Source organism: Pseudophryne corroboree, chromosome 2, assembly GCF_028390025.1.
Source record: "Pseudophryne corroboree isolate aPseCor3 chromosome 2, aPseCor3.hap2, whole genome shotgun sequence".
Taxonomy (NCBI): domain Eukaryota; kingdom Metazoa; phylum Chordata; class Amphibia; order Anura; family Myobatrachidae; genus Pseudophryne; species Pseudophryne corroboree.
Window position 1 is genome coordinate 114,995,327 of NC_086445.1, and position 13,003 is coordinate 115,008,329.

Below are 13,003 nucleotides of genomic sequence, written 5' to 3' on the forward strand. Positions count from 1 at the left end.
AAGAAGGGGGAATCTTTGGCCTTTTTGTATTTGTTGGGCTGAAAGGACTGCATGTGAGAGTGATGTGTCTTTTTTGCCGGTGCAGTAGCATAAGGCAAGAATGTGGACTTACCTGCGGTAGCCGCAGAGCCTAACGCATCCAGCCCATCTCCCAACAAGGCCTCACCTTTATACGGGAGAGCCTCCATATTTCTTTTGGAATCTGCATCAGCATTCCACTGGCGAATCCACAACGCCCTCCAAGCTGATACTGCCATGGTAGCGGCTTTTGAACCTAAGAGTCCAATATCTTTCATGGCTTCTAGCATGTATGCAGCAGCGTCTTTTATATGACCTAACGTTAGGAGTATCTCGTCTCTATCTATCGTGTCAATTTCCGATGACAAGTTATCTGACCATTTTTCGATAGCCCTACTCACCCACACGCAAGCAAGCAATGGTGGGCCTGAGCAACGTACCATTGGCCACATAAATAGATTTTAACGTAGTCTCCAACTTGCGGTTTGCTGGCTCCTTCAGTGAAGCCGTCCCAGGTGCAGGGAGAATCACCTTTTTAGTTAACCTTGACAGGGCACTGTCTAATACAGGGGGTGACTCCCATCTTTTCCTGTCCTCTGCCGAGAAAGGATAAGCAACCTGAATCCTTTCGGGAATCTGAAATTTCTTTTCAGGGTTTACCCAAACTCCCTCAAATAGAGTATTCAGCTCATGAGAAGGAGGGAAAGTTACATTAATTTTCATTTCTTTATAAAAATAAGCCTTCTCCTGAGGTACAGGAGGGCTTTCCGTAACTTCCAAAACTTCCTTTATAGCAACAATCATATATTGAATGCTTTTTGCCAATTTAGGATCTATCCAGGGACGCGCGGTGAGCTAAATGGCTCAGGAGGCACTGGCTAGTGCCAGAGCCAGATTTACTCGCACCCCACCGCACGTCAATAGATCTATCCCCCTGGAATCACTATCGTAGACACAGGGATCAGAGTCGGTATCAGTATGTACTATTTGTGCAAATGGTCTCTTATGTGACCCAGCACCAAATTCACTGTGCCCCCCCTGTTTTGCACCCTGATACTTGGTTCAGCAGTGGAGGAGGACCAGCGTTCTTCTCTGCAGGCTGGAGGGAGATAAAATGGCGCTGAGCAGTGTGCTGGCTGACTGAGGAGGAAGCCCCACCCCCGCAATGGAACGTTTCTCCTCAGAGTTTTTGATACCAATATTTATACTGGCGGGGGTAGGGCTGTGCCTCGGCATCTTATGCCCTCTATTTTTGCCAGTTTCTAGGTTTCATGCTGCCCAGGGCGCAATACCCCCCCTCCCCCCCACGCCCTGCAGTGCCTGTGTATGTGTGGGTAGCATGGCGCGCAGCGTTCCCGCCCGCTGCGCGGTACCTTTTAGCCGTCACGATGTCTGAAGATTTCTTCTTACACTCACCTGTCTTCTGACTTCTGGCTCTGTAAGGGGGGTGATGGCGGGCTGTGGGAGTGAGCACATAGTTGCAGCTAGCGTTCAGTTCCCTTCAGGAGCTAATGGTGTCCTGTCAGCCAGAAGCAGAGCCATGAAACTATTCAGGAAGTTGGTTCCTACTTCTGCCCCCTAAGTCCCACGAAGCAGGGAGACTGTTGCCAGCAGTTCTCCCTGAAAATAAAAAACCTAACATAAGTCTTTTCAGAGAAACTCAGTAGAGCTCCCCTGGAGTGCATCCAGTCTGCCTGGGCACATTTTCTAAAACTGAGGTCTGTGGAGGAGGGGCATAGAGGGAGGAGCCAGTTCACACCCCTTGAAAAGTCTTAAAATGCCCATGGCTCCTGCGGAACCGTCTATACCCCATGGTACTGAAGTGGACCCCAGCATCCTCTAGGACGTATGAGAAAATATGCATTATTTTGTGAGAAAAAAATAAAAAAAATATTTTAATACTTATGATTTATGATTGTTTGGGCAGCTGTGTGCCTGGTCACCATCCTGCTGCTAGCATGATGGCCCTATTTTTATGTGGAGGCCTGGAGCTGTTAATCTGGCCTTGGGGCCATTGTATACTTACCTTCCCCCGTCGGGATTCAAAACATCGGGATCGGTATTCTGACTGCCAGCATGCCGAATGCCGGCCTCCCAATCCCAACACAGTGGGAGAGTACACATTTTAATGTTCTGATCAAGGTTAATGATGTTCTGAAGCAATTTAGTTATGCTAACACAAGGAGGTCCCATGTCCTGAACTTTAACCTAAATAATATTATTATTATTATTATTATTATTATTATTATTATTATTATCTGGTCTGGCAGGTGTGTACAATGGGGGTAATTCCAAGTTGATTGCAGCAGGAATTTTTTTAGCAGTTGGGCAAAACCATGTGCACTGCAGGGGAGGCAGATATAACATGTACAGAAAGAGTTAGATTTGGGTGTGGTGTGTTCAATCTGCAATCTAAATTGCAGTGTAAAAATAAAGCAGCCAGTATTTACCCTGCACAGAAACAAAATAACCCACCCAAATCTAACTCTTTCTGCACATATTATATGTGCTACCCCTGCAGTGCATATGGTTTTGCCCAATTGCTAAAAAAAAAATCCCTGCTGCGATCAATTTGGAATTACCCCCAATGAACTACAGTATCCGAAGCACACAACACACGCAGTGAAATAAAGTATTACTGGAACCAACCACTAGATGGCAGCCTTGTGATGGCGAATTAGTGTTTGAACATGGAAGCTCTGTCTGCGTCCAATGTAGTCGATAAAGTTTTTGGTGTATAATATGAAGAGAAAAAAAACAACCCATAAAGCATTCAAACAGTTGGCGGTAGTGACGGCCGGATTCTGGAGCCGGGCACTGTGGGCAGAGCGGAGAGAGAGTCCCGGGACCTCCGGTCCATTCTGCGGGGCTACAGGAGGACTCCCCACAGCCAGCACTGCGGGGGCCAGTGCGGCTCGGTTACTGTGCTGTCTTGGGAGTGCCTTACCCACAGGTCTGTGCTTTCTTTTTAGCTGTGAAAGATGATCCCTACATTTAATAGGCATCAAGCGCAGTAATCTGACAATGATCCGACCATCATCCAGCTCTGCACTGCTTCCTAGATCGTGAAACTACCCCTCCCTTAGTTATTTTGTGTGTACCTAACAAAAGCAGTGATAGGCATTATAGGGACAGACAGCATCTATACTGGTAATTACACATTTTTACCTTCATAGCAGACCCTCCAACATGACCCGCCCCACTAGGTACAAAATGCTCTGTTTCTGGACTTCCCTCTTAATTTATGATTTCCATCACCTGTTTTGAACTAGTTAAATGATAAGAAAGAATTTTCTTCACAGGTGATTGCAATAATAAATTAAGAGGGAAGTCCAGAAACAGAGCATTTTGTACCTAGTGGGGCGGGTCATGTTGGAGGGTATGTCATAGTTTATTTCCTAGTTGCTTGTCCCTTAGTTGTGATTGAGGGGGAGATGTAACAAACCTTATAACAAGGGTGGGGAGAAGTTGCCTGTAATAGCCAATCAGCTTATAGCTATCACTGACAGTATTTAGTATATTCTATACAATTATTGGTTGCTAAGGACAACTTCTCCCCGATCCTCTAGAAGGTTTGGACAACTTCTTCCCCTAAAAGTATCTCATTGATACTTTAAAATAACTTGTGTTTCTCATCTGCAGCTTATTGCAGCCATGGCTGTGATCGGGAACTTCTTTAGTAACTTGAGGTCTTTGGCAATCACTTTGGAGAAGGAGACTGCGCATATTGAACAAGTCTTCTCCCAAGAAGAGAATGGTAAGATTGAAGAGAGTGCTGTGGTGAGGTTGGGGTGCAGTTGGTAGTATTTAGCAGGCATGTATTGTACATAGAGGTGATAGCCATTTATAAAGGGTACACGGCTGTAATAAGCTCTGTAACGGGTTCGGTGTGAAATACCGGTGGTGGGGATGCCGGCGGTCACATGACTGACAACGGCATACCAACATTGGGGGGGGGAGGGGGAAGTATATTACCCTTCACCCCCTCACCCTTGGAGGGTGGCGGCTACGGCTAACTACCACCCTTGTGCCGAATCCTAACACCACCTTAACTCTGAGCCACAACCCAAACCCCGATACGTACCTCCAGGCTGCTTCTGTTCTGGCGCCAATCTCCTGAGTGGTGTTGGGATTCCACCGTCTGTCACATGACCACCGGGATGCCGAACGCATTCCCACTGTTTACTGCATTCAAGACATATAAGAGAGGTTTACTGAATGGCTGGACGATTTCTGCCCCTTTGTGACAAGGCCATGTCTACAGTTGTTTTGATGAATTTGTATCACAAGGAATAAATGCCTTACTCTATGACTGTACACACAGGGGTATTCCTCATTACATGGCAGGCCTTTGAATAGCCTTCTTTACCCACTGGCTATGTAAAATCTTGTCACACAATGAGTAAGACATTGACTCAAGAACTAGACGTGTTGGTGGTGTTTACCACAGTTCTCACGTTCCTTTTGCAGAATATGAAGATGAATCTCCAATGAGAATGCTGCATGATCTGCGTTCAGAGATGATGGAATTGAAGGTGAGATGATGTGGCTGATAACTTGCAATAGATGCACAGCAGAGACATTAAGCCAGAGCTATTTTACAACTTTATTTTATTTTTTCCGTTTACTTTTGCGGTTGTCTTTTGTACTCCACTGTTTGCATTGGAGGCAATATTTTACGGTGTGTTCAGAATTGTTTTCCTTTGTTTTATAATATATTAGAAAATGTGCACCACCGCGATAACACGGAATGAATTCATTGCAGTGGAAGAATAAAAAACTGCAGGCTTGGGAGCTACAACTGAAGCTCTGGTGTAGATAGCACTGCTTTGAACACCTCTACAGTAGACTGCTTGCACTGGAAAGTAGGACATTCATTGTATACATTAGAGGGCCCCCAAAAGGACCCGACTCTGTTGTTGGAGCTTGCTTCTATAGAAGATTATGTAAGCGGCAACAATGCTATGTGGCAGTTCAATATCTGAGGCGTATAGGTGGTTGTTGTTATTATTGTTATTAATAATATTTCTCTTACGTCCTAGACGATGCTGGGGTCCACATTAGTACCTTGGGGTATAGACTGGTCCACTAGGAGCCACTGGCACTTTAAGAGTTTGAGAGTGTGGGCTGGCTCCTCCCTCTATGCCCCTCCTACCAGACTCGGTTTAGAAAATGTGCCCGGAGGAGCCGGTCACAGCTAGGGGAGCTCCATAGGAGTTCTTTTATTTTATTTATTCTTCTCAGACGTTCTAGAGGATGCTGGGGACTCCGTAAGGACCATGGGGTATAGACGGGATCCGCTGGAGACATGGGCACACTATAAGACTTTGAATGGGTGTGAACTGGCTCCTCCCTCTTATGCCCCTCCTCCAGACTCCAGTTAGATTCTGTGCCCAGGAGAGACTGGTCACACACTAGGTGAGCTCTACGGAGTTTCCCTGGAAAAGACTTTGTTAGGTTTTTTATTTTCAGAAAGACCTGCTGGCTACAGGCTCTCTGCTTCGTGGGAGTGAGGGGAGAGAAGTCAGACCTACTTCTTCTGAGTTAAGGGCTCTGCTACTTAGGCTACTGGGCACCATTAGCTCCAGAGGGTTCTATCACTTGGTGCGCCTAGCTGCTTGTTCCCGGAGCCGCGCCGTGAACCCCCTCACAGAAGCCAGAAGAAAGAAGCCGGGTGAGTATTAGAAGAACAGAAGACTTGAGTGACGGCAGAAGACTTCAGAGTCTCAGAGATACCGCGCTGCGCGCCATTGCTCCCACACACCAACGGCGCTACAAGGGCGCGGGGGGGGCGCCCTGGGCAGCAATATACCTCTCCAATGAGCCTGGCAAGAGTTGTATACAGTGCATAGGCACTGTATACGGACCCCCGCCAGTATAAAACGGTTAATAATAGCTGGGCTGAAGCGCGCCGAGAAGGGGGCGTGGCTTAGCCCTCACAACTTGATACAGCGCCATTTTCTCCTCACAGAGACGCTGTCCCAGCCAAAGCACTGTTAGACAGCTAGCAGTGTAAACCGAAGGGGGACACAGTGATTTAGTGCAATATAAAAAATGTAGCACTATATTCTATAATGTTCGTGTAATCAATGAGTTGTACATAAGTGTCTGTGTTTTCCCTGTCAGATACACCCACTATAGCTTTTTAGTACACGTGTCGACATATGTGATTGCTCTGTCGTAAACAGCTATGGGAATCCCTCTGTCGGCATCGCCGACTCCTGATGGTACTTGATTCACTAGATGAAGTGTCAGCAGGTCAGTAGTTGTATGCTTTTTCAAAAAGTAAACACTGTATGGGAGACACAGCAGTATGTGGGTGACCCTGTCTGCACCAACTGTTATTACTGAGTGTAAATTAACATGATGTAACTAATATATATATATATATATATATATATATATATATATATATATATATATATATATATATATATATATAATTTATTTCTCTATCGTCCTAGTGGATGCTGAGGTTCCTGAAAGGACCATGGGGGGATAGCGGCTCCGCAGGAGACAGGGCACAAAAAGTAAAGCTTTAGGATCAGGTGGTGTGCACTGGCTCCTCCCCCTATGACCCTCCTCCAAGCCTCAGTTAGATTTTTGTGCCCGGCCGAGAAGGGTGCAATCTAGGTGGCTCTCCTAAAGAGCTGCTTAGAAAAGTTTAGCTTAGGTTTTTTATTTTACAGTGAGTCCTGCTGGCAACAGGATCACTGCAACGAGGGACTTAGGGGAGAAGAAGTGAACTCACCTGCGTGCAGGATGGATTGGCTTCTTGGCTACTGGACATTAGCTCCAGAGGGACGATCACAGGTACAGCCTGGATGGTCACCGGAGCCTCGCCGCCGGCCCCCTTGCAGATGCTGAAACGAGAAGAGGTCCAGAATCGGCGGCAGAAGACTCCTCAGTCTTCTTAAGGTAGCGCACAGCACTGCAGCTGTGCGCCATTTTCCTCTCAGCACACTTCACACGGCAGTCACTGAGGGTACAGGGCGCTGGGAGGGGGGCGCCCTGGGAGGCAAATGAAAACCTTTTTTGGCTAAAAATACCTCACATATAGCCTCCGGGGGCTATATGGAGATATTTAACCCCTGCCAGAATCCGTTAAGAGCGGGAGACGAGGCCGCCGAAAAAGGGGCGGGGCCTATCTCCTCAGCACACAGCGCCATTTTCCCTCACAGAAAGGCTGGAGGGAAGGCTCCCAGGCTCTCCACTGCACTGCACTACAGAAACAGGGTTAAAACAGAGAGGGGGGGCACTAATTTGGCGTTAGAAATATATAAAAAAGATGCTATAAGGGAAAACACTTATATAAGGTTGTCCCTATATAATTATAGCGTTTTTGGTGTGTGCTGGCAAACTCTCCCTCTGTCTCTCCAAAGGGCTAGTAGGTCCTGTCCTCTATCAGAGCATTCCCTGTGTGTGTGTCGGTACGTGTGTGTCGACATGTATGAGGACGATGTTGGTGAGGAGGCGGAGCAATTGCCTGTAATGGTGATGTCACTCTCTAGGGAGTCGACACCGGAATGGATGGCTTATTTAGGGAATTACGTGATAATGTCAACACGCGCCAAGGTCGGTTGACGACATGAGACGGCCGACAAACAATTAGTACTGGTCCAGACGTCTCAAAAACACCGTCAGGGGTTTTAAAACGCCCGTTTACTTTAGTCGGTCGACACAGACACAGACAGGGACACTGAATCCAGTGTCGACGGTGAATAAACAAACGTATTCCTTATTAGGGCCACACGTTAAGGGCAATGAAGGAGGTGTTACATATTTCTGATACTACAAGTACCACAAAAGAGGGTATTATGTGGGATGTGAAAAAACTACCATAGTTTTTCCTGAATCAGATAAATTAAATGAAGTGTGTGATGATGCGTGGGTTCCCCCCGATAGAAAATATGGGCGGTATACCCTTTCCCGCCAGAAGTTAGGGCGCGTTGGGAAACACCCCTTAGGGTGGATAAGGCGCTCACACGCTTATCAGAACAAGTGGCGGTACCGTCTATAGATAGGGCCGTCCTCAAGGAGCCAGCTGACAGGAGGCTGGAAAAATATCATAAAAAGTATATACACACATACTGGTGTTATACTGCGACCAGCGATCGCCTCAGCCTGGATGTGCAGAGCTGGGGTGGCTTGGTCGGATTCCCTGACTAAAAATATTGATACCCTTGACAGGGACAGTATTTTATTGACTATAGAGCATTTAAAGGATGTATTTCTATATATGCGAGATGCACAGAGGGATATTTGCACTCTGGCATCAAGAGTAAGTGCGATGTCCATATCTGCCAGAAGATGTTTATGGACACGACAGTGGTCAGGTGATGCAGATTCCAAACGGCACAAAGGTGTATTGCCGTATAAAGGAAGAGGAGTTATTTGGGGTCGGTCCATCGGACCTGGTGGCCACGGCAACTGCTGGAAAATCCACCGTTTTTACCCTAAGTCACATCTCTGCAGAAAAAGACACCGTCTTTTCAGCTTCAGTCCTTTCGTCCCTATAAGAGTCATATCTGCCCAGGGATAGAGGAAAGGGAAGAAGACTGCAGCAGGCAGCCCATTCCCAGGAACAGAAGCGTTCCACCGCTTCTGACAAGCTCTCAGCATGACGCTGAGACCGTACAGGACCCCTGGATCCTACAAGTAGTATCCCAGGGGTACAGTTTGGGATGTCGAGACGTTTCCCCTGCGCAGGCTCCTGAAGGCTGCTTTACCAAGGTCTCCCTCCGACAAGGAGGCAGTATGGGAAAAAATTCACGAGCTGTATTCCCAGCAGGTGATAATTAAATTACCCCTCCTACAACAAGAAAAGGGGTATTATTCCACACTATATTGTGGTACTGAAGCCAGAAGGCTAGGTGAGACCTATTCTAAATCTAAAAAAATTTGAACACTTACAAAGGTTCAAATCAAGATGGAGTCACTCAGAGCAGTGATAACGAACCGGGAAGAAAGGGACTATCTGGTGTCCCGAGACATCAGGGATGCTTACCTCCATGTCCCAAATTTGCCCTTATCACTAAGGGTACCTCAGGTTCGTGGTACAGAACTGTCACTATCAGTTTCAGACGCTGCCGTTTGGATTGTCTACGGCACCCCGGGTCTTGACCAAGGTAATGGCCGAAATGATGGTTCTTCTTCGAAGAAAAGGCGTCTTAATTATCCCTTACTTGGACGATCTCCTGGTAAGGGCAAAGTCCAGGGAACAGTTGGAGGTCGGAGTAGCACTATCTCGGATACTGTTACAACAGCAGGGGTGGATTCTAAAGATTCCAAAATCGCAGCTGATCCCGACAACAAGTCTCCTGTGCTTAGGGATGATTCTGGACACAGTCCAGAAAAAGGTGTTTCTCCCGGAAGAGAAAGCCAGGGAGTTATCCGAGCTAGTCAGGAACCTCCTAAAATCAGTGCATCATTGCACAAGGGCCATGGTAAAAAAATGGTGACTTCCTTCGAAGCAATTCCAGTCGGCAGATTTCATGCAAGAACTTTTCAGTGGGATCTGCTGGACAAATGGTCCGGATCGCATCTTCAGATGCATCAGCGGATAACCCTATATCCAAGGACAAGGGTGTCTCTCCTGTGGTGGTTACAGAGTGCTCATCTTCTAGAGGGCCGCAGATTCGGCATTCAGTTTTGGATGTTGGTGACCACGGAGGCCAGCCGAGAGGCTGGGGAGCAGTCACCCAAGGAAAAAATTTCCAGGGAGTGTGATCAAGTCTGGAGATTTTTCTCCACATAAATATAGCTAAGGGTAAATTTATAATGCTCTAAGCTTAGCAAGACCTCTGCTTCAAGGTCAGCCGGTATTGATCCAGTGGGATAAAACATCACGGCAGTCGCCCACGTAAATAGACAGGGCGGCACAAGAAGCAGGAGGGCAGTGGCAAAAACTGCAAGGACTTTTCGCTGGGCGGAAAATCATGTGATAGCACTGTCAGCAGTGTTTCATTCCGGGAATGGAAACTGGGAAGCAGACTTCCTCAGTAGGCACGACCTCCACCCGGCAGAGTGGGAACTTCATGGGGAAGTTTTCCACATAATTGTAAACCGTTGGGAATTACCAAAGGTGGACATGATGGCGTCCCGTCTGAACAAAAAACGGGACAGGTATTGCGCCAGGTTAAGAGACCCTCAGGCAATAGCTGTGGACGTTCTGGTAACACCGTGGGTGTACCAGTCGGTGTATGTGTTCCATCCTCTGCTTTTCATACCTAAGGTACTGAGAATTATAAGACGTAGAGGAGTAAGAACTATACTCATGGCTCCGGATTGGCCAAGAAGGACTTGGTACCCGGAACTTCAAGAGATGCTCACAGAGGACTTATGGCCTCTGCCGCTAAGAAGGGACTTGTTTCAGCAAGTACCATGTCTGTTCCAAGACTTACCGCAGCTGCGTTTGACGGCATGGCGGTGGAACGCCGGATCCTAAGGGAAAAGGCATTCAGGAAGAGGTCATTCCTACCCTGGTCAAAGCCAGAAAGGAGGTGACCGCACAACATTATCACCACATGTGGCGAAAATATGTTGCGTGGTGTGAGGCCAGGAAGGCCCCACGAAGAAATTTCAACTCTGTCGATTCCTGCATTTCTTGCAAACAGGAGTGTCTATGGGCCTCAAATTGGGGTCCATTAAGGTTCAAATTTCGGCCCTGTCGATTTTTCTTCCAGAAAGAATTGGCTTCAGTTCCTGAAGTCCAGAAGTTTGTCAAGGGAGTATTGCATATACAACCCCCTTTTGTGCCTCCAGTGGCACTGTGGGATCTCAACGTAGTTCTGGGATTCCTCAAAACACATTGGTTTAAAACCAGTCAAATCTGTGGATTTGAAGCATCTCACATGAAAAGTGTACATGCTCTTGGACCTGGCCTGGACCAGGCGAGTGTCAAATTGGTGTTTTTTTTTCTCAAAAAAAGCCCATATCTGTTTGTCCATTCGGACAGGGCAGAGCTGCGGACTCGTCCCCAGTTCTCTCCCTAAGGTGGTGTCAGTGTTTCACCTGAACCAGCTTATTGTGGTGTCTTGCGCCTACTAGGGACTTGGAGGACTCCAAGTTGCTAGATGTGGTCAGGGCCCTGAAAATATAGGTTCCAGGACGGCTGGAGTCAGGAAAACTGACTTGCTGTTATCCTGTATGCACCCAACAAACTGGGTGCTCTTGCTTTTAAGCAGACTTTTGCTAGTTGGATGTGTAATACAATTCAGCTTGCACATTCTGTGGCAGGCCTGCCACAGCCAAAATATGTAAATGCCCATTCCACAAGGAAGGTGGGCTCATCTTGGGCGGCTGCCCGAGGGGTCTCGGCTTTACAACTTTGCCGAGCGGCTATTTAGTCAGGGGCAAACACGTTTGTAAAATCCTACAAATTTGATACCCTGGCTAAGGAGGACCTGGAGTTCTCTCATTCGGTGCTGCAGAGTCATCCGCACTCTCCCGCCCGTTTGGGAGCTTTGGTATAATCCCCATGGTCCTTTCAGGAACCCCAGCATCCACTAGGACGATAGAGAAAACAAGAATTTACTTACCGATAATTCTATTTCTCGGAGTCCGTAGTGGATGCTGGGCGCCCATCCCAAGTGCGGATTATCTGCATTACTTGTACATAGTTACAAAAATCGGGTTATTATTGTTGTGAGCCATCTTTTCAGAGGCTCCGCTGTTATCATACTGTTAACTGGGTTCAGATCACAGGTTGTACAGTGTGATTGGTGTGGCTGGTATGAGTCTTACCCGGGATTCATAAATCCTTCCTTATTGTGTACGCTCGTCCGGGCACAGTACCTAACTGAGGCTTGGAGGAGGGTCATAGGGGGAGGAGCCAGTGCACACCACCTGATCCTAAAGCTTTACTTTTTGTGCCCTGTCTCCTGCGGAGCCGCTATCCCCCCATGGTCCTTTCAGGAACCCCAGCATCCACTACGGACTCCGAGAAATAGAATTATCGGTAAGTAAATTCTTATTATTACACACACTGCTCAAAAAAATAAAGGGAACACTGAAATAACACATCCTAGATCTGAATAAATGAAATATTCTCATTAAATACTTTGTTCTTTACATAGTTGAATGTGCTGACAACAAAATCACACAAAAATGATCAATGGAAATCAAATTTATTAACCCATGGAGGTCTGGATTTGGAGTCACCCTCAAAATTAAAGTGGAAAAACACACTACAGGCTGATCCAACTTTGATGTAATGTCCTTAAAACAAGTCAAAATGAGGCTCAGTAGTGTGTGTGTGGCCTCCACGTGCCTGTATGACCTCCCTACAACACCTGGGCATGCTCCTGATGAGGTGGCAGATGGTCTCCTGGGGGATCTCCTCCCAGACCTGGACTAAAGCATCCGCCAACTCCTGGACAGTCTGTGGTGCAATGGATGGAGCAAGACATGATGTGCTCAATTGGATTCAGGTCTGGGGAACGGGCGGGCCAGTCCATAGCATCAATTCCTTCATCTTGCAGGAACTGCTGACACACTATAGCCACATGAGGTCTAGCATTGTCTTGCATTAGGAGGAACCCAGGGCCAACCGCACCAGCATATGGTCTCACAAGGGGTCTGAGGATCTCATCTCGGTACCTAATGGCAGTCAGGCTACCTCTGGCGAGCACATGAAGGGCTGTGCGGCCCCCCAAAGAAATGCCACCCCACACCATTACTGACCCACTGCCAAACCAGTCATGCTGGAAGATGTTGCAGGCAGTAGAACGTTCTCCTTGGCGTCTTCAGACTCTGTCACGTCTGTCACATGTGCTCAGTGAGAACCTGCTTTCATCTGTGAAGAGCACAGGGCGCCAGTGGCGAATTTGCCAATCTTGGTATTCTCTGGCAAATGCCAAACATCCTGCATGGGGTTGGGCTGTAAGCACAACCCCCACCTTTGGACGTCGGGCCCTCATACCACCCTCATGGAGTCTGTTTCTGATCGTTTGAATAGACACATGCACATTTGTGGCTTGCTGGA

General features: G+C 47.4%; 1 protein-coding gene across 1 annotated transcript in view; it reads left to right on the forward strand.

Annotated features, from left to right (window-relative positions):
- The first annotated feature begins 2,744 nt into the window (after positions 1–2,744).
- The window catches only part of SKA3 (spindle and kinetochore associated complex subunit 3), a 186,890-nt gene continuing 176,631 nt past the window's right edge, over positions 2,745–13,003 (forward strand). Inside the window, exons 1-3 of the mRNA XM_063951626.1 lie at positions 2,745–2,971; positions 3,661–3,775; positions 4,489–4,553. Of these exons, the coding sequence (XP_063807696.1) occupies positions 3,673–3,775; positions 4,489–4,553 (168 nt within the window). The 5' untranslated portion in view covers positions 2,745–2,971; positions 3,661–3,672. The remainder of the gene's footprint in view (positions 2,972–3,660; positions 3,776–4,488; positions 4,554–13,003) is intronic.